At 54.8% G+C, this 24,691-nt stretch overlaps 2 protein-coding genes across 6 annotated transcripts in view; one reads left to right on the forward strand and one right to left on the reverse strand.

The window, feature by feature from the left end:
* Positions 1 to 3,441, forward strand: part of Rabep2 (rabaptin, RAB GTPase binding effector protein 2) — a 15,957-nt gene extending 12,516 nt beyond the window's left edge. For 2 of the 4 annotated variants that reach the window (XM_015998910.3, XM_006980381.4), the window contains exons 8-13: positions 121 to 276; positions 1,654 to 1,831; positions 1,946 to 1,957; positions 2,051 to 2,106; positions 2,355 to 2,471; positions 2,843 to 3,441. In XM_015998910.3, the coding sequence (XP_015854396.1) occupies positions 121 to 276; positions 1,654 to 1,831; positions 1,946 to 1,957; positions 2,051 to 2,106; positions 2,355 to 2,471; positions 2,843 to 2,944 (621 nt within the window). In that variant the 3' untranslated portion in view covers positions 2,945 to 3,441. Of the gene's footprint in view, positions 1 to 120; positions 277 to 1,653; positions 1,843 to 1,945; positions 1,958 to 2,050; positions 2,107 to 2,354; positions 2,472 to 2,842 lie in introns of all 4 variants that reach the window. The other 2 variants (XR_013044838.1, XR_013044837.1) reach the window with 1 other exon arrangement.
* On the reverse strand, positions 3,395 to 21,432 carry Atp2a1 (ATPase sarcoplasmic/endoplasmic reticulum Ca2+ transporting 1). 2 transcript variants are annotated; one of them, XM_006980380.4, is made up of 23 exons: positions 21,110 to 21,432; positions 20,802 to 20,819; positions 20,357 to 20,439; positions 18,878 to 18,982; positions 17,700 to 17,838; positions 15,981 to 16,061; positions 15,210 to 15,295; positions 14,780 to 15,077; positions 14,433 to 14,599; positions 10,471 to 10,559; positions 10,116 to 10,218; positions 9,767 to 9,898; positions 7,976 to 8,101; positions 7,654 to 7,872; positions 6,112 to 6,447; positions 5,719 to 5,939; positions 5,411 to 5,613; positions 5,161 to 5,246; positions 4,947 to 5,080; positions 4,689 to 4,806; positions 4,429 to 4,546; positions 4,109 to 4,149; positions 3,395 to 3,670 (listed from the first exon to the last, which is right to left on the reverse strand). In XM_006980380.4, exons 1-22 carry the CDS (start codon positions 21,225 to 21,227, stop codon positions 4,145 to 4,147), a joined length of 2,985 nt encoding a protein of 994 aa, XP_006980442.1. In that variant the 5' UTR covers positions 21,228 to 21,432; the 3' UTR covers positions 3,395 to 3,670; positions 4,109 to 4,144. The 2 variants fall into 2 exon arrangements, with proteins under 2 accessions (XP_006980442.1, XP_076408219.1); XM_076552104.1 differs by lacking the exon at positions 4,109 to 4,149.
* Between the last annotated feature and the right edge of the window lie 3,259 nt (positions 21,433 to 24,691).

Raw genomic sequence — 24,691 nt, forward strand, 5'->3', positions numbered from 1 at the left:
CTCAGCGGGTCAGGCGGCCAGGGCTTTCTAGATAGCAGCCTAGCATTGGGGCTCTGGGTTTAGCCCCAGGGACTAGAGAGGCCAGTCCCTCTAATTGCCTTGTGCTTTGTGTGTCCCCAGGCAGAGCTGGCCACTTCTCACAAGTGCCTGCACCTTGAGGTTAAGAGACTGAATGAAGAAAACCGAGGGCTCCGGACTGAGCAGCTGCCGTCCTCCGCCCTCCAGGGCCCGGAGCCGGGGGAGAACGAGGGCGAGGCTCTGCCCAACTCCATCCAGGTAAACGGCACCCGAATGCCTGACGTCAACCCGTCTCCAAGGACACCTGAGGACAGACCCTGGCTCTCATGAATTAGCCGTGTCTAAGACTTATTTTCTCCATCTGATAAATGGACCCATACCATCTCCCCAGGGTTGGCGTGAAGAGAAAGAATTCAGAAGTGCTGGCCACAGGCGAAGGGAGCGGTGACTGTGTTTGCCGCCTGACTGCACCCCATGCTGCTCCCACTGCCTCGCTGCAGGGGGTTAGCCATGTCCCATGCGGGCTGGACAAGCCCTGTGCCGCCCTTTTCACTTGTCACACTCTGAGCCCTTTTCTCTTTTTTTTTTTTTTTTTGGCGACCAGGCCTCTCTTTGAGACAGGCTGGCCTCCTGAGTGTGGAATCACAGGCCCCACCACACCAGGTGCTGTTTGCTATTTTTAAGTGACATCAGGACCTTAAGATTGAATTCTTCAGAATCGTTGAACCTATCCTCCATGATGGTCCGTGTTGATTATAAACAGTTGGTTCGTGAACTTGTAGGTCACCTGGTTGTTCTCTCTTCCCTGAGAATTACTGCCAGCATCCACTTGAGTGTGACCCTGTCGTCTTTCGTCTCGATTTCCTGTTCTTTTTTGTTGGTCTGTGTATGTGTGTCTTGTCTGGTTTTGTTGAGACGGTCTCCTATAGTCTAGGCTGGCCTGGAACTCCCTGTGTAGCCAAGGATGTCTCGAACTTCTGATCTCACTTCTTCCACCTCAGGAGTGCTGGGATTGCAGTCCCACACTACCATCTCTCCTCGGTTTTTTTGTGTTTGTTTAGTTTAGTTTTTTGCTTGTTTTGTTTTCTTTTTCAAGACAGGGTTTCTCTGTGTATCCCTGGCTGGCCTGGAACTCACTCTGTAGACCAGGCTGGCCTCAAATTCACAGAGATCCGCCTGGCTCTGCCTCCCAAGGGCTGGGATTAAAGGCGTGTGCCGCCACCGCTCCAGCACTGTCCCCAGTTTTTATATAGTGCTGGGGATCGAACCTGGGGCTTCTGCCTGCTAGGCAAGCACCCTCAGCTGAGCATCCCCAGGCCTCCCTGCTCTCCTTTATTGTGGTTTTCATTATGTACATAATGGAGCCTTAACTTGAGTTGTTTGGAAACTTATAGGTATTCTGGAACTTTCCACACTGTTCTTGAAAGTCCTCCATACCATGTGGCAGTCATGGCCTCCCATTTCTTCATCCCACTATGAATCTGCAGCTGGCTTACCATGACTGTGGCATTTGGCGCCTTTCCTGTTTTAACGCCCCCCTCCCTGCCTTCCCTCTTTGCACACTCTGCATCTGGCCAGTGGTTCCTGCCCTCCTCTTCGGCCCTGTGCCCAGCAGACCCCTTGTGTCTCTCGCAGGAGCTCCATCTGCTGGTGCGGCACACCCAGCAACAGGCGCGGGCCAGGCAACAGGCGCAGGAGCATGAGGCTGAGCGCCTGCGCATTGAAATCGTGAAGCTGCGTGAGGCGCTAGAGGAGGAAACAGCGGCCAGGGCCAGCCTGGAGGGACAGCTGAGAGCGCAACGAGAAGAGACAGGTGGGGGGAGAGCAAGCCACCGCAGGGTCCCCTGGGTCAGGCACGGGCAGAGGAGGTGCAGTGGAGATCCAGCCTTGACCTCTCTCTCTCTCTCTCTCTCTCTCACTCCCACAGATGTGCTGGAGGGTGAGTAGGGTCGGCACCTTGTGGAGGGCCACGCCAGGAGGCCTGGGACCGCGTGGGCCTGACTCCCACTCTCCCTGCTCCTTGCCTTCCCAGCCTCCCTGTGTAGCCTGAGGATGGAGACAGAGCGGGTCCAGCAAGAGCAGTGCAAGGTGAGTGTCATGGGCGGCATGGCGTGGCTAACACATCTGTGTGGTTATGTCCCCCCTCACACCCTTCCTGTCTCCCTCAGACCAGGTAGCAGGAAGCCCTGCATCAGCCACCTGGCTTGAGCCAAAGGAAGCCAGAGTCTGGTGGTATTGAAGGGACACCAGTGCGGGTCACCCCGTGGCTCTGGCCACCCACCCTCTCACCTAGCCAAAGATGAGTCAGGCCCCAGCCCCACATCTTGTCCCTGCAGGCCCAGCTCACAGACCTCCTCTCGGAACAGAGGGCCAAGACACTGCGGCTGCAGGCCGAGCTGGAGACCAGTGAGCAGGTGCAGAGGGACTTCGTCCGGCTGTCCCAGGCCCTGCAGGTATGACCTGGCCTCCCTGCCTAGTTGGTATGGCTCTGAGTGACTTGTCCTGGGTCTCACAGAGGCAGCCCTCAATTAGGAGAGGTCCTTTTTCTAGGCCTGGCATGGTCTTTCCTCCTGAGCTGTTGCCCAGAAACATGGACCTTCTCTTGCACACCTCAGCTGCATGCCAGCTTCATGCTGTCAGCCCAATGGCCAATCAATGGCCAGCAACACCCAGACTTCCTCGGGCCAACCTCCTGGGACCCATTCCTTCCCTTGACCCCATCTGAACACAGATTGCCTCTGCAGAGCTGACCCAAGAGGCTGGCTGGTCAGGCAGGGGCTGTCTCCTCAGCAGGGCTTTCCCTATCTCCCACCCAACCACACAGGTACGCCTGGAGCGAATTCGCCAAGCAGAGACTCTGGAGCAGGTGCGTAGCATCCTGGATGAGGCACCCCTCAGGGACATCAAGGACATCAAGGACTCCTGAGGGGCCAGGAGAGACGCTTCCCTGCTGGGGAAGCCACCCCTTTCTCTGCCAGAACTGTGAGACGGACTGCAGGTCTCGGAATGGAGCCCACCCACGCCAAGCCTGGATGGCAGTGTCACCAGGGCCCCTGCTCCCACCCAGGGTGGCTGGGCCTGTTCTCAGGGATGATGCCTGGAGGAGGGTCCCAGCCTCCTTCCAGAACCAAAGTACAGGTGAGCCCTGTGGCTCCCAGGCTGCCAATGCTGCCTCATGGACCCTGGCCTCCTGCCCTGCCACCGCTGGCCAGCAGCCAGTCCCCCTCCGAGGCACGTCCAGCCTGTGGCGAGAAGCTGTTGGCATCGGTGGTTTCCTCCTAGGCCCCTGGACACGCAGCTGCTTTCTGGACTGTATGACACTAAGGTATTTGTCCACAGGCACCGGAAATAGGCCTCAAGATATATGGAGGCAAGGTCAGACTTTTCTGTCATTTATTTTCAATAAATAAGCAGCTCAGCTCAGTCAGTCGCCTTGTTCCTGCCAGCCCCGTGAGGTTGGGAAGGGGATTTACAAGGTTCAGAGGGAGGGCAGGTTTGCTGAAGGGGGACAGAGGGGCCGGGAACTTTGTTTATAAACAGAATTGGGGGAGAAGAAGGGTCTGTGTCTCAGCTCTGGCTGAAGATGCGGCGCTATTAGGGCGGGGAAGACAGGGCGAGAGGGCTGGTTACTTCCTTCTTTCATCTTCTGGATCTGGAAGAAGAAAGGAACGGGGTAGAGCAGTGGGCCCAGGAGGGAGAGCTGCATCTCCTTGTGCATCTCCATCACACTCACCTGGAGGGGCCCATGGCCCCCTTCCCTACTCACCTGTGGTGTGCCAGACCCCAGACCCCACCACCACCCCCCGCCCCCACCACCACCACCGCAGCCCCAGCAGCAGAGGCAGCCAGCGCGACGCAGCGCAGCGCAGCCCAGCCCAGCAGACTGGAAGGCCAGGACGCAGCCTCATAGCTGCCAGTGCCCACAGGAAGGGCACGGCCCTCATGTGGAAGCGGGCAACAGCAGCAGCGGCTCCAGGGAGAGCTGCGAGCGCAAGTGCCCGCAGGGGTGCGCGTGGGCCGCAGGGGTGCGCGTGGGCCGGTGGGCGAGCGGCGGGGTACAGCAGCGGGCACAGGGTGTGTAGGGAAATACCTGTGACACGTTCAAGGACATGGAGGAGGGGGACGGTTATCCTATGGCCAGAGAGGACAGAGAGAGGCCGTTATCAAGGGGGAAGGAGGCCCGCAGGCCCACAGGGCGGAGCAGGCCGTGGGGGGGAAACCCCACCAGTCATGGCTGGAGCGGGGACAGGGCTTGGGCTGCCCTCCCTGGGGACACTGGTCCTACCAGGGCCAAAAGGAACTTACCCGCCTGCAAAGGAAGAGGGGAGTGAGGTGTGGCGCGGATTCGCGGCGCAGAGGGCAGGGGCTGTGCTCAGGACTGAGTACTAGGGAAGAGGGATCGTCCCTTACCCTCCAGATAGTTCCGAGCAATGAACTTGAGAAGCTCGTCTAGGCCAATGACCGGAAGTGAGATCTTGAGGACCATGAGCCACTGGGTAAAGTCCAGGGCCCGGAGCTTGAAGATCATCTGGGGTGGAGACAGCAGCCATCAGGAAAGACCAAGTGTTTTCTCAGGAAGAAAAGAAGGGACCAGGGCGCTGCGAACCACCCTCCTCTGTGAGCACCCTATGGCCCCTGGAGTCGGGGAGAAGGGACAGCAGAAGGCTCACCGGCAGGGGGTCAACATAGAGGATGAGGAAGTGGAGGGACATGGACAGGCAGATGGAACCCAGCAGCCAGATGTTCACCCAGGGCGGCATCCGTAGTAGAGACTGGTTCTCAGACAGGCTGTGGCAAAGGCCAGGCAGATGGAGGGATAGGGATACACAGAAAGATGTGGTGAGGCAGAGTGGCGGGGGGAGAGGTGGAGGGCAAGAGAAGAGGCTCAAGAAGGCACACCAGGGCCCACCCAAGTGGAAAGGACCTACCTATTGAGAGCATTGCACATCTCAATGGTCACCAACACAGACAAGGCCATAGTCATGGGCTCAGGGGCCTCAAAGACCTCACAGTCCAGCCCATCAAATTCAGGGTTGTCCTCAGTGCACTGCATAAAGTGAGTCTATAAAGGAAGAGACAGAAGTCTGAGATCCACAAAAGCCTTCAAGATGCCTCCCCGTGCCCACCGCCCCGTCCTCCTACCAGCTGGTGGTAGCTGACGTGAGGCCCGTCTTCTGCATACAAGAACCACCAGGCAGCTGCTCCCACAGTGGCTGCACCCACGTAGCCTGTGGAGGGGAGAAAAGGAGTTATCAGGAGGGCCGCACACAGCTGGAGACAGCTGGTTGAGGAAGAGGTGCCTTGGAGCAGCTTGACTTGGGCGAAGTTAGCATCGGGGACAAATGTCAGTCCCAGGGGCTCGGAAGTGTTGTTGAGTCCCCTTCCTGCTCACCCCCAATTGCCATGTAGCGGAAAAAGAGCCAGCCGCTGATGAGAGGCTCCTTGGGACTCCTGGGGGGACGGTCCATGATGTCCAGGTCAGGTGGGTTGAATCCCAGAGCTGTAGCAGGGAGCCCATCGGTCACCAAGTTCACCCATAGCAGCTGCACAGGGATCAGGGCCTCGGGCAGCCCCAAGGCGGCTGTCAGGAAGATACTGCCAAAGGAAGGAGGTCATACACTGGTCCTGTCCCAAGTCCCATGATCACCCCTTTCAGCCCTGTTTTTTTTTTTTCTCTGGATGCCCGCCCTGGCTGCTCACCAGACCACCTCGCCCACGTTGGAGGAAATGAGGTAGCGGATGAACTGCTTCATGTTGTTGTAGATGGCTCGGCCCTCCTCCACAGCAGCCACGATGGTGGAGAAGTTATCATCGGCTAGTACCATCTCAGAGGCTGTCTTAGCCACAGCAGTACCAGATCCCATGGCAATGCCAATCTCGGCCTTCTTCAGGGCAGGGGCATCATTGACACCATCCCCTGTCTGAAGGCAGAAGGAGAAAGTGAGAAACTCCAAAGTTCCAGACACCTTATGCCCCTCCCTCAGACTCCAGGCAGAAACGGAATCCCTCTCCTCTGTGCATGTCACTGGGGCCTCTGAGCATGCATGGGGACACTCAGAGCCTTGACCCAGGCAGCCCTCTGGAGCGGCTCACCATGGCTGTGATCTCATCGTAGGACTGCAGGTACTCCACAATCTTGGACTTGTGTGAGGGCTCCACACGGGCGAAGCAGCAGGCGCGTCTGCAGGCTTCCCGCTGCTCAGCCAGGGGCAGATCATCAAACTCACGGCCAGTGTAGGCACGATCTGTCACCTCCTCATTCTCCGAAAAGATGCCGATGCGTCGGCAGATAGCAATGGCTGTACCCTTGTTGTCCCCCGTGATCATGATCACCCGGATCCCAGCGTCACGGCACAGCTGGATAGAGCCTGTGACCTCCTTGCGGGGTGGATCCAACATGCCCACAACACCAACAAATGTCAGGTCCATCTGGAAAAGACGTGGGTGGTGACCGGTTAAGGGGTGATCTGGTACACACAGGAGGAAGTTCAAAGGACGATGGGCGGTAATGCTGGGGAAGCTGGAGCATGCTGCCGTGGGGCCTGGTGGTAGACATCTGCGCGGGAAGCCCAGGCAGGAAACATTTCTCATTCCTTATAACGCCTGTATGCTCTGCAGTGCCGAGGCCTGCTGCAAAAAGGAGAGCTGAAGCTGGGGGTGGTGGGTACACCTGGGATTCCAGCCCTCAGGAGGTCAAGAGAAGATCGTAAGTGCGAGTTCAGGGCCAGCCCTGGCTACATAACAAGACCATCTCAATGACAACAACAACAAGAAAAAATAAGTAGAAATAAGAAGAAAAGAAAAGCTACATGTTAGCATGGTAATGTCTCCTTAGACCTGTCACTAGCCCACCCCTCTGAGCACACCCTGTCACCTAGCAGGCCATAATCAGCCCCCATAAATGCAAGCAGTGAGCTCTTGGGGCTGCTCAGAGCCCACAGCAAGCGGGAAGCCTGTATCAGGAAGTACATCTGTCGCCCCAAAACAAGCTCAGACACTGCCCTGGGTGACCACAATTCCCTTCTGGAATGCAACATCACCAGTCCCCAGAGCACAGAGCACAGTTAATGTAGATGGTGGCTGCAGGTGCAGCTCGGTCATCGCACCCCTGCCTGTCCCCAGGCTCCAGCCCCAGCACCACACGCAAAGCCGCACTGGACTAAATCATCTTCCCTTGGCTTTTGTTTTTGTGGGTTTTTTTTGAAACAGGGTCTTTTTCTTTTTTCTTTCTTTCTTTTTTTTTTCTTGGTTTTTCGAGACAGAGTTTCTCTGTGTAGCTTTGCGCCTTTCCTGGAACTCACTCTGTAGACCAGGCTGGCCTCCAACTCACAGAGATCCGCCTGCCTCTGCCTCCCGAGTGCTGGGATTAAAGGCGTGTGCCACCACCGCCCGGCTGAAACAGGGTCTTGCCTGTGTAGTTGAGGCTGGCCTACCTCAGTCTCCTGAGGGCTCGGTTAGATCCTGCTGGGTTAGATGATTCATAAACCTGCCACCCCTCATTGCCCTGTGATTTGAGGATTCATAGTGCAGTCATTGACTCGACGTAGTAGGAAATGACATTCGGTGGCCGGGAAGATGGAGCCATCGGGAAAACTGCCTCAACACAATTCCCAAAACAGTCCTTCACTGGCTCACCTCATACTCCATGAACTTGGCCGAGTCATCCAGAACCATCTCCTCTCGTCTGGGGGGGGTGTCCCGGGTGGCCAGGGCCAGGCATCGTAGGGTGTCCCGACCAGTGCCCCACTCCTTGATCACCGTCATGATCTTTTCCTTCACGGGGCCTGTCAACGGCACACGGGTCGTGCCGACACGCACGTAATTACAGCGGTCGATGACGCCCTCAGGGGCACCCTAGAAAACCAGAATGGCATTCAGAGACTCTTGCCTGCCTTCCAGGGTACCGAGGGCAGGCACTGGAAAGGGCCCCGATGTTAGAGAGAGAAGGCTTTCTGACCTTGACAAACATCTTGTTTCCTACAGCAGCCCGGGACGACTTAGCTGGGGAACAGTAGACAGACATAGACTTTCTGTCTCGGGAGAATTCCAGGGTGAATTCCTTCTTCATGAGCTGGCGGATCACCTGGGAGGTAAAGACCAGATCCCTTGAAAGCAGTCCGAAAGGATCTGGATGTCAGAGTAGACCCCGTGCTGAGGCTGAGTCTAAGGCAAAGCCCGTTACCCACAAGACAAACGCAGAAACTCCAGGGCTGGTGTATACCATTTCCACTGTGGGCTGTTTGATTTTCAGTTTTGTAGTGCTGAGGATAGACCTCATGGCTCACACATTCTAGGCAAGTGTCCTACCACCGAGCCACACCCCAAGTTCAAGTGTCCAGTTTAAAGCACAAGAGAAACAGAGTGGCCATGTATGCTGCTACTCAACAGAACATTCAGTAACCAAAGGCATGTAGCCTGCACTGTCCAATGTGGTGTCAGTGGGGAACATAGCCAGTATGACCAAGACTCTTTGAGACAGGGTCTCTCACTATAATCCGGGTTGGTGTTGAACTTATAGTAATTCTCCTGCCTCTGCTTCCCTAGCACACAATGAAAAATGAGTGAGAGCCATGGCCAAGCATGATGAGTTATGCCTATAATCCCAGCACTTGCAGACTAAAGCTGGAGTACTGGCGTGAGTTTAAGACAAATCTGGGCTGTGCAGCAAGGCTTTATCTCAAAACAAAACAAAATGAAAATAATAATAATAATAATATAATAACTACATCACAGATGGGGCTAAGGCTTTACTTGGCGGTAAAGCACCAACCTAGCATGTGAGAGGCGTGAGGCTCAATCCCAGCACCATATACAAATAAACAAACCATCCATAGACCCAAACAAAAATAACAAGAGCTAGGGAGGTGGTGGTGGAGGCATTTGCCCAGAGGCGTGAAGCCTCAAACTCTGCTTGTTTGTTACATTAAATAAAGCAGAGCAGAGAGGGCTCTGTGGGTAAAATCACTGGCCACACAAGCCTGATGGCCACACAAGCCTGATGGCCACACAAGCCTGAGTTTGATTCCAGAACCCATGGTGAAAGACAAGAACCAACTCCCCACCACACACAAAGAAATAATAAAAAAGCAGCAGTGTGTATCTTGCACATACAAGAAAGGAAAAACTTACAGAAGTAATATTTTCTTTTAAAAAAAGGAAAGAAATGTGCCTAGTACATATAAGTTCTGCCTTCCATTTCCTAGTACCAATGAAGAAGTATAGGAAAAGACAGAGGAAAGCCAGCCATGGTGGTGCACACTGTTAATGCTAACACTTGGGAGACTGAGGCAGGAGGATGTCAAGAAAGAGAGCTGTAAGTAACATGATACTCAGAAACCAGCAGGCGTTCACAGCTGGAGTCCAGTGAGTGGCAGCACTGGTATGTGCCCTGGAGAAGATCTCACCTTGTGGGATCAATGGCTGCACAACCCAGACCCCACACCAAAAACCTGAGAGCTGATGGAAACCAAGGGGCTGTGGCTGAACTCAGGGCCAACCCAGCAGGTGGCACCATGGTTTTCGTCCAGCTCTGTCCAACTCTGGGTCACAACAAGAGGAAGTGACCTTCCAGGGTATTGAGCCATATCACTATAGGAAAAGGCGTTTTACCAGAGCTCAGCCTGGCTTGGAAAAGCTGTGGATGAAGGCACAGCCTACCTAGCTGGGGTCCCAGCATAGACACAAGGCTTTGTCTGTCTGGGTCTGCCCGCATCTTGGGTGTAGGCCTGTGGAGGGCGCCCTGACTCACCGAGTTGCAGGCGTTAGCCCTCTCCACTTTAGAGAGGCTCCTCACTTCAGTGTTGAACACATTCATCTTCTCCACCAAGGTGGTGAGGGCTGTCTCCGTGGCCTCGCCCACCTTCTCATAGACACCTTTGGTCTGAAATGGACAGAGGAGGGAGAGGAAGTGTGTGCCCGGATCTCCTGTCCTCACCCAACACACCCATCTTCATCTGGATGGGACAAGAAGAAGCCAAGCACTCCCCTTGCATTTATGTTTGCTCCCTGGGACCCCTTCCTCCTGGAACGCCCCAGGAGGCACAGACTCTGAGCTGCCTGCAGGAACGGAAGGGGGAGCTCTGCGAGTGGAAGGTTACCTCATTAAAGTCCAAGGAGGAGTCATTGCAGAGGGCACAGATGGTGGCCAGCTCCACCAGCCCATCATACTGCCCTGCTCGGATTGGCTTATCATTCTTCAAGCTGGCAGCAAGGTGGGAAGGAAGGCAGGAGAGAAATGGAGGAGAACAGAGCGTGAGATGCAGAGAGCACAGAGAAGCAGACGGGCCTCGGGAAGGAGAGGAGATGGTAATGAACTTGGAGGTGGAGGGTCGGGTGGGAGAGAAGATGGCTGGGGAAAAAGGGAGTGGAAAGGGAAGGGAAAGTAGGAAGATATCCCAAGTAAAGGAGGTGGGGGTCTGCACACGGCCCTGAGGAGACTCCTGGATGACTTACACCTCTCCCTCGGGAGCATAGGTGGAGCCGGTGATGGAGAACTCATTCAGCGAGCAGACATCCCCGTCCACCTTGTCAATGATGAACATCTGCAGAGGAGAAGGGCCACACAGATATTCCCCATCCCTGAGTGCAGGCATCCTGAAGTTCAGACTAAGCAAATTTCCCAGCATTTCTCCCCCAATTCCCCCCTCCTTGACCTGCACTGCTCCCTGTCACTCCAGGGTTGTGCAAGAATTCCCCGTGTTCCTCGTCAGAGGCCCTACAATTCAACTGCCGAGGGCTATGCTAGGCCTTCTCCAGGTCAGTTCATGGGCGTGTACAACGGGGTGTGATGGAGACTGCGGCCGAGCGTGCCTGTGAGCAGCGGCTCCATCTGCAGCTCCAGTGCTGGTGCTGGAGCTTCCTGCAGGAAGCGCTGAAAATGTCCTTTTCCTACGGCACTGTCCCTAACTCATTTTTACAGGGGAGCAAGAGCCACGTCCTGCAAGCCTGTGTTCTGGCTGTGAAGCCCATGTGTTAGAGAGAGGCGGAGGATGTGATGCTCAGGATAGCAACTCACTCTGCCCACGCTATCCACTTCACCTCTTTGTTTTGTTTTTGGCTTTTTCAAGACAGGGTTTTTCTGTGTAGCCATGGCTGTCCTGGAACTCGCTCTGTAGACCAGGCTGGCCTCAAACTCACAGAGATCCACCTGCCTCTGCCTCCAGAGTGCTGGGAAGTAAAGGCATGTGCCACTGCCACCACCCGGCATGTTCACTTCATCTTGATCCCACTACAAACTCTTTGTCCTTCAGAGAACCACTTTTAAAATTTTATTTATTTACTTATTTTTGTTCATTTAATTTGGGAGGGGGTGCACGGTTTCAAGACAAAGTATCTCAGTGTAGCTCTGGCTGTCCCCACTCTGTGGCCCAGGCTGACCTCAAACTCAGAACTCAGAGATCCACCTGCTTCTACCTCCCAAGTGCTGGAATTAAAGGCGTGTGCTACCACTGCCCAGCGCTCATTTACTTTTTGAAACAAGATCTCACTCTATGGCCCAGGCTCTCCTGGAACTCATAAGGCTGGCCTTAAACTCCTGGCAATCCTCCTGTGTCAGGCCTGATTGTTTACACCAGGCTTTCATCTATTTACTCATTCATTCATTCATTCATTCCTATGTGCTGGGGCTAGAAGACAGGCCTGTGCATGCTAGGCTAGCACTCTGCACTGAACTATGTCCTCAGCCCTACAGAAAGGCTATTTTTATGTCAAAGGCACAATATTCCACAGAACTCTGTTTAGGGCAGGTGGGGCATCAGCGGCTAACACCTAAAAGAGCCCATGAAGCTAAGCGTGGTAGCATCAGCCTGCAATCCAGGCTCTTGAGAGTTGGAGGCAGGAGAATCAGGAGTTCAATGCCAGCCTCAGCCTGGGTTACATGTGATCCTACCCCGGGAAGAGAGAGAAAGAGAGAGGCTGATATTCTTAGATGACAAAGAAAAAAAAAATTCAAATCTCTTATTTTTTCCTGACATGAAGCACTTTCTTCCAGCTATGAACGCAGTGGATGGATCACATCAGAATTAGCACCACCTATAGCTTTGGGTTGAATGGGGTGGCACAGACCCGTAGGCCCAGCTACTGGGGGCCAAAAGTGGGAGGATCATTTGAGGCCAACAGCTCAAGACAAGCCTGGGAAAACCCTGACAAAAAAACAAAAAACCTCTAAACCGAGGTGTGGCTTTGTAGGACAGGACCACGGATGTCTGTCTGTCAGCCTGCTTTCCAGAGCACCCCACACTCGGCAGCCCCTGGACACTGTACCCACTGCTGGAGCTTATTCTGAATAAAGAAGCAGATGCTGCTAAACTACACATTTGCTTTAAAAAAAATTTGAGAGCTGTATTTCAATCAGTGGCTTATTTTGTAACCTTAGCTATTTTTGTTTTTTAAAAAGAATACTGGGTAGGTGTGGTGGTGCACGCCTTTAGTCCTAGCACTCAGGAGGTAGAGGCAGGAAGCTCTGTGAGTTCGAGGCCAGCTGGGACCACATAGCAAGTTCCAGGCCAGTCAAGGCCATGTAAAGAGACTGTCTTGAAAAGGGAAAAGGGCGGGCTGGCTGTTTAGGGGCCAGTGAAATGGCTCAGAGGGTAAAGGCACTTGCCACCAAGCCTGATGATCTGAGTTCAATCCCCGACACATACACGGTGAAAGAAGAAAAAGAGTAACATACACTCCTTCTGAAATGAATAAATACTTTTACGTTTTTTAAAGAAATGGAGGAAGTAGGAGAAGGGGAGGGAGGGGGAATAGTGGGAAGTATGTAAAATGAATAAAAAAGAACTTTAAATAAACAAGTAAACCTTTTAAAAATAAAAAAAGAAAGAAAGAAAGAAATGCTGCTCAGGACCTGTGCCAGGCTTGCTGGCCTTGTCATGCCGTGGTTGCTCTAGGGGCACGGGCTCGCACACACAGACACTACTGTCACTCTAGGGGCGTGGGCTCGCACACACAGACACTACTGTCACTCTAGGGGCACGGGCTTGCACACACAGACACCACTGTCACTCTAGGGGCACGGGCTTGCACACACAGACACCACTGTCACTCTAGGGGCACGGGCTTGCACACACAGACACTGCTGTCACTCTAGGGGCGTGGGCTTGCACACACAGACACCACTGTCACTCTAGGGGCACGGGCTTGCACACACAGACACCACTGTCACTCTAGGGGCACGGGCTTGCACACACACACACTACTGTCACTCTAGGGGCACGGGCTTGCACACACAGACACTACTGTCACTCTAGGGGCACGGGCTTGCACACACAGACACTACTGAGCTGAGCCACAAGTATTTGGGTTTGGAACTCAATTCTGCTACATTTACTTGTTTGTTTGTTTGTTTATTCATTTTGATACAAAATGTCACTGTTGCTAGGCTAGCCTTGAACTCTTCAGTGGAAGTGATCCTTGTACCCCACCCTCCCAAGTAGTTGAGACTCTAGATCCAGGAGGCAGGGCCTAGCTGGCCTTTAAGGACATAGCTAAGGCAGGCCTCACATTCGCAATGCCCCTGCCTTTACCTCTCGAGTACAAGGATAACAGGCAGGGACCACTGTGCCTGGCTGTGCTATTTATAAATTTTGTATCTTTCAGTGAACCCCTAAATCTCCCTAAGCCTCAGTTTACTTTCTAGAAAAGTGGGGTCAAAAAGAGAATGTCCCTGAATGGGCTAGTGTAGAGGATCAGAGAGACACACAGGACAGGGTAAGGCTTGGGGTGGCTGTTGTTGTTGTTGTTGTTGTTGTTGTTGTTGTTGTTGTTGTTAACCTGACACAATTAGAGTTACCTAGGAAGAGAAAAACTCAACTGAGGATCTGCCTCCATCAGATTAGCCTCACATTTTCTTGATCATGACTGATGTGGAAAGGCCCAGCTCACCACAGGCCCGTGGTCCTGGGGTGTATAGGAAAGCAGACTGAGCAAGTCACAGGGAGCAAGCCAGTGAGCAGCGCTCCTCTGTTCCTCCATGGGGTTTGTTTTAAGCTCCTAGCTTGAGCTTCTGCCTTGGCTTCCCTCAACGATGGACTGTAAGCTATAAGATGAAATCAAGTATCTCCTCCCAGAGCTGCTTATGGTCATGGTGTTGATCACAGCAACAGAAAGCAAGCCAGTAAGCAGCTTCCTCCATGGTTCCGGTCTCTGCTCCTGCTTGAGTTCCGGCCCTGACTTCCCTTAATAATGGACTGTGATTGGGACATATAAACCAAATAAACCCTCTCCTTCCTCCCCAGGTTGGTTTTAGTCAGAGTTTTATAAAAGAAACAGAAAGCAAACTAATACATCCCTTTCCTTGATCTAAGGGTGGCACTTAATCTACCCTTGAGTATCCCCAGGCCACACTGAGAAACCACTAGTACAGAAGCCCATCTTCAGAGGGCTCACGTCACCCCGCCGATGCTTCTCCTGACCTTGCAAACCGACATCTGGTTGGTGGTGAGGGTCCCTGTTTTGTCAGAACAGATGACAGAGGTGCAGCCCAGGGTCTCCACAGAGGGCAAGCTCCTCACGATGGCGTTCTTCTTTGCCATCCGGCGGGTACCCAAGGCCAAGCAGGTGGTGATGACAGCAGGTAGCCCTAAGGGGACAGAGATGGTGTGAGCAAAGAATCCAGGAGGAGGGATACCTAGTGCGGTTGCTACATAACAGCCACCAAAGCTATCAGGACCTTCCTTCTCCACGGGGCCTGTCATGGTTACTTTATCTGGAACTATTTTTGCCAAGGAGAGAACAGATGACCAAGGGATGGTTGTCTCACCTTCTGGGATGGCTGCCACAGCCAAGGCCACAGCAATCTTGAAGTAGTAAATGGCCCCCCGGAACCAGGAGCCCCCATGGACAGGGTCGTTGAAATGTCCGATGTTGATAAGCCAGACAGCTACACAGATGAGGGAGATGACCTTCGACAGCTGCTCCCCAAACTCGTCAAGCTTCTGCTGCAGTGGGGTCTTGTCCTGCTCAGTGGCAGCCATTTGGTCTCGGATCTTGCCAATCTCAGTGCTCACGCCAGTGGTGGCCACGATGCCCACGGCCTTGCCGGCTGCAATGTTGGTACCCTGGGAAGGTGAGGGAAGAGTCGGGTCAGGCAAGAGGTAGGCCTCATGCCACAGGCCAGGGGCCTCATCTCTTCCTCCACTGCCATGCTCCCCTCCACACCAGCTCCTCTGCCTGGTCATGTGACTGCTTACTGAGAAGAGCATGTTCTTCTTGTCCTGGTTGACGGCTCGGGGGTCAGGGACAGGGTCTGTGTGCTTGATGACAGATACAGACTCTCCTGTGGAGAAAGGACCAAAGAGGTTTCAGGCGACAGCATGTCTCTGTCCCTAACATTCTGACACGTTGCAATCATCAAGTCAACACTCCAGCAGTCTCGCCTCTGGAGGAAGGTGACTGGGGCAAGTGGGAAAAGTCCATTGCCTTAGAGTTAAAAGACGCTGACCAAGCCTAGTGTGTGCCTTTGATCGCTTAACTTCCATCTGCTCCTCATGTCCTGGTGAAAATCAAGTAAGTCAGTGGACGTGAAGCATCTGTCAGCTGCATAGCACACTCCTGGGGGACTACCAGTGTGGCCTCCTGACCAAGGACAGAGGCTCAGGTCCTCCTGCTGTGGGCCCAGTTTACACTGTTTCCCAGAGTTTAAAGTGTGTCCAAAGTCCCCACCCTATCCTAGAACCCCTCATTTGAGGACTTTTCGGGATGTTGGAGGGGACAGGACAGTTCGTGACAGAGGTGAGTTCTTATGTCCACATAGAAGGTGCAGGGCAAAGGCTATATGGAAAATAGTCACAAGCATCCTCGCCCATGCCCCTTGTGACAGAATGAAGGCTGAACGACACCGAGGATACTACCTCAGAACTAAAGAGGTCCTACTGTGGGATGCCCTGCTTCATCCACCTAAACCTTTTTCTCTGTCTACCTAGCTCCTCCCTCACTACGCCCTCCTACCTGAGCCAGCCTACCTGTCAAGATGGACTGGTCAACCCGGAGAGTGGTGGATTTGATGGAGAGGATGCGGATGTCTGCCGGGACTTTGTCCCCCACTGTAGAGAAAGGAGTGAGTTCAGCTGGGAATGGAGCTTTCTTTCTTCCCAATCTCTGCCTCACACCCTTCAAGCCCTACAGCATCCAGCCATTCACAGGCCTTCAGCACAGGAGTCCCCATCCATCCCCACCCCAGAGATACTGTCCTGCTGTCCCCCCACTGAATGCCTCTCTTCCCACTGGCTGCAAGCCTGAGAAGGGAAGCTCACAGATCCCTGGAGTGGGGTGCGTGCTCATTAAATGTATTCTCAGTAACTGAAAGGAAAGCTGGGGACCCGCCAGCGAAAACCGGGGAAGGGAAACAAGAGGAAGGGAAAGAAGGAAACGTAACGACATAACGCAGAGAAAAGAGGGTGCCTCGGAGGATGGGAGAACAGGTGGGTGCTGAGAAAATCCAGGCCAAGCGAGAGAGAAAGGGGAGCAGGGACACACAGAAGGAAGTGTGAGGGAGCGTTCCTGACTGTGGCTCAGGTCTTCACAGAGGGGAAGTGGGAAGCCAGACTGTGGAAGCACCTTGGCGGGGGGCTGAGGAAGACACTCTGCCAGACCAGAGACCTTGGGGGGACACACACCCCTCCTCAGGCCTCTGCCTAAAGCCACCTTGGTCCCACGGGTGGAACTGGGATGAAGCTCACTTGCTTCCCTTTCTCTTGGTTCCTAAGGTCCCTCGTCCAGTGCCAGAGGAAGCCGGAGGAGAGAGGGAGGTCAGCAATGGAGTCGGGCAGACACCCTTGTCACCGAAGCCCAAGTGGTATTTATAGACATTCATGGCACTGACCCCAAACTGTCACCAAAGCAGGACTGCCCTGTGGTGGAGCTGGGGGCTTCAGCCCACCAACTCCCCCCGCCCCATGCTTCTCCTGGTGGTGACGTGGTAGAGAAGGTGACATGGTTTGAGGGAAGGAAGCTTAGAAATGCACATTCCCCAAACTAGGTCCCTAACGTGGTGGAAAGGCCTGCTCGGGGCAAATATAAAAAGCGCTGAAGGGTCAGAATCCTAGTAATCTTAGCTACCCAGCCCCACCCCTCCCGGAGCCGGCATTAAGTGTCCCCGAGGGGGCAGGGCCCTCCTTGCGCGCCCGCCCTCCTCCTAGGTCCGGTGCTCCTAGAGGACTAGGAGTTACCCTTACATGGTGGTGGGGGGGGTGGGGGTGGGGGTAGTCATGCGTCCCCCTCCCACCCCACCCCACCCCCACCCCCTTCTACTCTCGTTCCTTCCCCCTTTGAGAGGCCTCAAGGGCACAGAGGGGTCAAGACTGAAAGCTGACCAAGCTTGTGGTGGGTGGAAGGGACAGGGGAGCCAGCATCGGGAAGGGGTGGAGATGAGGCCATTGGCAGGGCCTGGCTTCCACCTGTTGCTTGCGAGTGTTGGCTGATGGGGGGGGACAGGGGGTCTGTCTGCCGCCTGAGGGACAGGACTAGCTGTTCCTATTGAGACTCTAGTGGGGAGGGGTGCTGTGGCCTCAATGTCCTGGAGTGACCCCTGAGGAGTCTGGGAAGGAGAAGCAAAGACGCCACCATCCTCACAGATACAGAAAGAGGGCTGAGGGCTGGCAGTCCCCCCCCCACCCCTCCCGGCTCTCTTCTTGGCCTCAGACCCAAGGTTTCCCTCCTAGACCATCCATCCCAGCGCTTACCAGCCACCTCCACAATATCCCCAGGGACGATGTCCCTGGCCTTGATCCTTTGCACTGACTTTCGGTCAGCCCGATAGACCTTCCCCATCTCGGGTTCATATTCTTTCAGAGCCTCGATGGCGTTCTCTGCATTCCGTTCCTGAGGAAGAGAGCAGACGAGAGAGTGGAGTCCCGAGAGGGAGGAAGCCCTGGACCTGCAGGAGGCTGGTCTGAGGACATGCGGATGGAGGAACAGGGAGCAATCGGGACCCCAGCAGAAAGAAGGACATTTCGGAAAAGGCTGGCACGTGCAGGTCCAGCTGGCACACAGAACCCCACACCACAGCGGGGTGCATCTGTTGTACAAAATATCCCCAGTGGCTGGAAACGCGAAGGAAGGGTTTGGACCAAGAGGAAAGGGATTTAAAAAGTAAAAACAAAACAAACAAACAAAAAACAGAAAGCAAGGGGCCAGGGAAGGAAACTGGTGATGTCAGGGGAAGAAGGAAATCAGTACTTATTGAGTGCCTGCTATGTGCCATGAACTGTCAGGTTCTTTTCAACCGTAGCAGGCCTGAGGAACACAGCTATTGGTCTTGTGTTCCTTTTCTTTTTCTATTTCTTTCTTTCTTTCATTTTTTAAAAAAATAAAACAAAAAACCAGGAGCTCACTATGTAGTCCTGCCTGGCCTGGAATCCTCTGTGTAGCCAGGCTAGCTTCAAACTCACAGAGACCCACCAGCCTCTACCCCTGCAACTGTAGGACTGAAAGTGTGTGTCACCACATCTGACGTTGACCCTTTCCTTCCTCCTCGTAGTGGGATTGTAAGTGTGCTCATCCTTGCATAGCTCTTTTTTTAAGACAGAATTTCACATTGTAGCCCAGGCTAGCCTAGAACTCGAGAGTCCCCTGACTCCGCCTCTGGAGCGCTGTAGGTGCGTGCCTGCACACCTAGCTTACTAGTCCTATTTTCAAGTGAGGAGACAGGCTCAGGGAATGGAGAATTTCCTCAGGGTCACACAGGAAGCATGTGAGCTTTTCCAGCGTTTTCTAACACTCCCTACCAGTCCCACCTGAATGAGAAGACCAGAGGAGCGGGCAAAGCTGGAGGAAATGATGGAGGAGGAGGAACCTGGGAGGAGGCCTGGCCCCTTGCCCAGTGTTGAGACCCAAGCGGGGAGAAGGGGTCAACACTAACCTGCCAAACCCCGACAATGGCGTTGGCAATGAGGATCAAGAGAATGACAAAAGGCTCCACAAAGGCGGTGACAGTTTCTTCGCCTTCCTCAAACCAGGCCAGCACCTGGGAGGGGAAGGGAGAGTTAACAGGTGCTGACAGAGCCCCCACATGACTGAAGAAAGGAACTGGAAGGCTTTGGAAGACCGCTGCAGAGGTCAGACAATGTGTAGGACTGTGAGGCTCTCACACTGCAGAGCTCCAAGCACACACACACACACACACACACACACACACCCCACACACACACACACACACACACACACACACACACACACACAGCCCCCCTGGTGATGCTGAGCAGATAACGCTGCCCAGACACACACACGTGGAGATTACGGGGAATGCCCTCAGGTGTCCCTGACCAAACTGCTGACTTGTAAGCAAACCTTGCCAGGACATCCAGGGTCAACTCCCCCTACAGCCACATCCATCCCACAGGGACCCAAGCCCAATAGGAAAATCCCTATGGTCCTCGAAGGGCCCAGCCCACCCACAGCCCTCCCTTCCCGCCAAGGCATGGAAGCTCCAATTTCATGAGGGAACAGGAGGGGAGTAGGGTTACAGGCCTCCAGCACCCACCCCACCCCAGCTGTTGCCACGGCCAGGCAGCAGCCACAGGCAAATGTCAAGGAGCAAATCTGAGGAGAGAGAAGGGAGGCTGCCAGCTTAGACCCAGGGTGCACGGGGCTCCATAGATGTTTGACGTGTTTTGTCTCCCAGGCCTTATTTTCCAGCTAAGATGCTAAAGAAATTCTAAAATACAAGACGGACCGCCGGGTCAGTGGGTGACAGGAGCCAGCAGCAGGGGCTGTGGACACTGGCGATGTGACAAGGAGAGGGGTAGCTAAGGCTCGGAGGGGGCTGGAGACACCGAGAGGTAAGGATGAAGCAGGCTGGGTCAGAGAAGTAGGCACCAAGTGCCAGCCCCTAATGGAAGTAGGATGTGGTAGAGGCTGGGGACAGTGGAGGGGTGGGGTGTGGAGGGTTGGAGGGGCTGGACCAGCAGCACCTTCCCCACGTCTCCGAACAAGTCTTTCTTTCGGCCGATCAGCATCACAGGGCAGGGCAGGATTGGTGAAGCAAAGTGGGGACCAACCAGGACAGGAAGGGAGCGGTGGTGGCCCCCACAGTGGACACTGCAGCCCACATCGAAGCTGGGAGCCCCGTGCTTCGGGGGTAACCTGAGCCCTTGAAACCCTTGAAGCTGGGAGGGTGGCTTAGCTTCAGTGTTTTGGCTGAGAACACTCTCAGGGCTTAAAATAAAACCTCTCTGCCGGGGAGGAAGCAAATCAGCACTCCACCCCCAGCTCCGGCGTGGAAAAGAGGGTGTTGAGGGCTCGGATGAGGGCATCTAGGATGGCAGGTAGGTAGGTAGCCACAAGCACATCACACGCCCCACACCGTTCTTCAGACAGTCCCCCTGCCCTCGGCACTTACGAAGGAAATGCAGGCGGCCAGCAGAAGGATGCGTACCAGCAGGTCTTCAAACTGCTCTACCACCAACTCCCACAGGGACTTGCCTGGGGAAGAGGCAAGAAGAGGAGTCCCAGGGGTTAAGATCCAAAAGATGAAGGGCTGTGGCTCTGGAGAGTTAGCGTCCAGAGTCTAGAGCGCCCTGGACCTCTAGGTTGATGGGCACCCCAGCTTGACATGAGCGAAAGAGATAAAACACCCCAAAAGACTCTTTAAATCTGTGGCACTTGTTCAAGGGCAGGAAGTCTCAAGGAAAAAGCACCTGGAGATGTCTGACGCTAAGCTTTGGGGAAGGATATCTGCCCTTTGGGTAAGGGCTGTGGGTCTTGGAAAGGAGAAGGCGGGGAGCCGGGAATGGGGCACATGAGAGGGGTGTCATTCAGGAGGGATCAAGGCTCAGGTAACTTACCTTCCTCAGCAGGGAGCTCTACCCAGGGAAAAAGAAGAAAAAGACACATTTAGTAGGGGTCCAGCCTCATGTCCCCCGCACCCCGAACTCTGTGGCTAAGAGAATCAGGCTATCAAAAGGGCATCTGAAGTTCAAGGTCACCCATAAAACCTCCCCAAACTCCAGATCTTAAAACTGTTTTCTTTAGTGTCCTCCTGCTGCAAGAAGCAGGCAAATGTCCTGCTCATCCCTACAGCCCCCAGAGGAAGCATTCCCACTAGTGGGGTGGGAGGGCAGCCATGGCAGCCTCCCCTCGGAGGGATACTTACCATTGGGGCCGTATTTTTCCAGATGCCGCTTTACTTGGTCTGGGGTAAGGCCTGTGGTCTCGCTCACCCCAAAATAGGACAAACATTCCTCTGTGGACTTGGAGTGTGCCGCCTCCATTGTGCTCCCTTCTTGGGGGCCCGGGGGCAATGTGTTCCTTCTTAGGGGCCTCTCACTGGAGGGGGGACTTCTTCAGCGGGTCCACCTGTCTGCTGATCCGGGCTCCTTCCTTTTTCTTGCCTGCCCCCCCCTCCCAGATTCTTCTTCCTTCCACAAAGTTCTGACCCCGGTCTCACTTGCAGCAGCCGGCCACCCCCCCAGCCCCCAGCTGGTCCTTATGAGGGAGTGGGGGGGCCGGCTCCCCCTCCCCCCAGATCAGGGATTGGCTGGCTGAGACCCCAGCAGGAGGGGTCAGAAGAGAGAGAGATTTCTGCTGACAGAGAAGAACATGGGGCCGCAGCCTGAGATGTCACTCACAAGGGTGGCCCCAGCCCCAGGGAAGGGGGGGGCGAGCAGGGAAAAAAGTCATTTTCTATTATCTGCTACTGACCCTGCCCCCCCCCCCGTTGCCTCAACTTCCCCAATTGCACTAAATGCCCAATTCCAAGCTCACCCCAACCACCCCTTTTTGCCCTTAGGCCTCATGGCCCCTCAGCCCTCTCCTGTCTTGGCCACCCTGAGCCCCCTCTCATAGTCATTTTCTTCCCCTGCCTATGTGTTCAGAGAAGGGGGGGGTATTCCACGTCTTTGGGGATCAAAGGAGAAGGGAGAGCATCTTTGGGGGACAGAGGAAGTGGCTCTAGAGAGATAAGGGGAAGTAGGGAAGGGAGATGATCTGTCAAGGGGACGGGGCAAATGGTAACCTTACCCCAGGGAGGGGCGGCTGCAGCCATCAACAAGGGATTTAGTGTCCAGGCCCTGGTCAGCAAGGCCAGGACTGTCTGCGTCTCCTAAACTCCCCCCGCCACCACACCGCTGTAGCTCAGCCTCTGGGAACACAGCCTTCAGCTCCCCTTGAAACTGGCAGGGAATCCCCCCCTGAGGAAAATGGGACACCCAGGTAACCCAAGAGGCTACAGAATGTGCTGATGGCAGAGGCGGAGGGATAAGTGTTTCAGGGTGAGGCAGGGGAATGAGAATTTCCTCATCCCACACTGGCCTTTAATCCCAGGGGCCTCGTGGTTTGGCCCCAGAGGTGTGGGGGTCTCAGCAGTTCTGGCCCTGACGCAGCGGCCCACAGAGAGAGTGAGGATCAGGCCTGGTTGTAGGGCCCCTGAAGCTGGATAAAGTGGAGGCTCCGGAGAGAGGGAAGGAGGGGTGGTTATGAAGGAATGAGGACAGAACCAAGGAAGGAGCAGAGACAGACTCTCCTCAGTCTGAGGAGCAGAGGGAAAAGAAACAGCAGGGTCCTGGCAGTGCAGTCTGGGGGGCGGGGCCCGGGGGCTGGGTGCAAAGCCTCAAGTTGTCGCTGAAGGGCTGGCCTGGGTGTCAGCTTCCTCGGAAGAGCAGCTGTTCTGAGCCACCCTTCCCGACCCCGATTCACCGTGGGGGCATTTTTGGTTTCCACCAAGGCAGCTGCTGGAGGAGCAGATATGGTACATGGGCCAGGATGCAAGCAGGGAGGAAACTGAGGCAGAGACGTTTCCATGGGAGTGAGGTGAAAAGGTCAGCGAGGGCACTGCAGCCCTGGAGCACAGGTCCCACTTCTACCCAGGCCTCAGTTTCCCCACAAAGAACCAAGACGGACTTCCCGCACCAGGGCTCCAGCACACAGACCGAATGATACAGCAGCAGAGCCCAGCAGAAAAAGAAGGCCCACTTGTGAGGGTGAGGGGTGGCCAACACGGACAGACAGAAGTGAAGAGCTGAGTCTCGGATGCATCCTGCCTTCTGCCCAGACTTGGGGGAGGGTGATGTGAGGACAAGGTGTTCCTTCCCGCCCTCTTTTCACAGTTCCCACAAACCCCTCCCTTCCAGCAGAGTCCTGCTGTGACCTAAGGTGCAGGGGCGTAGACAATGGAGCGGGAATGTAGGGGGTCACATAAAAAGGCATCTCCACCTGGCCCGGGACCCTCCGTCTCGGGCCAGAGGCAGGCTGAACAGCCAGGGAGGCTTGGGCCCTCCCTGGCGTCTCCCCAGGAGCCTCTGGAGGAGTGACAGGGCCACTGTCTTCCAGCAGCAGGAATGTCCAAACATGGAGAGGGGGATAGGGACCTGGGAGCTTCGGAGAAGTCGAGTGAGGAAAGAAGGCAGGGTTTACAGGACACTCCTGCCAAAGAGGCTCTCTGAGGGTATCACCTCTACCCCTTCCCACTTCCCAGAGAGAGAAATGAAGGCCAGAGAGAGGCAGCTACCAGCCCAGAGCTGCAGGGACACCTCTCTGCCCTGTGATCTGCGGTGGGAAAAGGCAGATGAGGCGATTTCAGACCACTTCCCACGACACCAAGATTGAAGGTGTTCTTACTCCTGAGTCCTGAGGCTGAGGAAAGAAGGGGGCAGGTTGTGAAGGGCATGAAGGCAGAGCCGGGCCCATCCCTGTCCAGTTCCACATCCTCACAGGGCATCTCACTGTCTCTTGGGCTCTTCTAGCCAGGACATGGTAATCTGGGGGTGTCTTTCTGCCCACCCCAGGATGGCAAGTCCCTGAAGGTGGCGAGGCATGGGGGAGGGCAGCCTTTGAGCACCAGTTGCCATGAGATTAGGAGAGGATCAGGCCTTCCCACTCTGAGGTGTTACAGCCCTCACCGGCCATTGGCTGTCTAACCATCTCACTTGGAGAACACAGCACCCAGGTCTAAGGCTGCCCTCCACCCAACCTCCACAACAGGGCCAATCCAATCCCTATTCAAGGCCAAGATTTGGGGAGCCCCAGGGATCAGGTAAAACAAGAGCCAGCAGGCTTCCCCCCACCAACCCCCACCCTAGAGAGGCTATGAGCTCAGCTGTCTGCTGTCCATCTCCCCACAGAACCAACACGGCTCAGAATAGCAAGGTCATGAGTGTGGGCAGGGCCTCTTGGAGGTGGGGCAGAGGCTGAGGGACAGAAGATCGGCCACTCCACTTTCCCAGGGGAGGGGGTAAGACAGTGGTAAGGTGGATGGGAGGGCAACAGTCTACAGATCCTGCTTGCCTTCTAGCACCCCGGCCCTCACCTCTAAACTGGGAGGCCAGGGCACCCCTACTGGAGATCACAGATGCAGTGCCAAAAGATGTGTTCAGGGTAGGGTCTATATTTAAAGACAGGAGTTTGGTGGGCGAGGTGGGATTATAAACCCCATGCCAACAGCCGAGACCTCAGGGAAGTGAGTTGGTAGGATGGGCAATGTGTAGAAGCTGGACCCAGACAACTGGAACTTGTGACTTTGATTCTTTTTCTTTTCTTTTTTGGTTTTTTGAGACAGGGTTTCTCTGTGTAGTCCTGGCTGTCCCAGAACTCGCTCTGTAGATCAGGCTGGCCTCGAACTCAGAGATCCACCTGCCTGTCTCCCAAGTGCTAGGTTTAAAGGTGTGCGCCACCACTGCCCGGCTTGGAACTTGTGACTTTCAAGGGAAGCCTTGAGACATGTGTATAAACTCGGACAGAA

Source organism: Peromyscus maniculatus, chromosome 1, assembly GCF_049852395.1.
Source record: "Peromyscus maniculatus bairdii isolate BWxNUB_F1_BW_parent chromosome 1, HU_Pman_BW_mat_3.1, whole genome shotgun sequence".
NCBI lineage: Eukaryota > Metazoa > Chordata > Mammalia > Rodentia > Cricetidae > Peromyscus > Peromyscus maniculatus.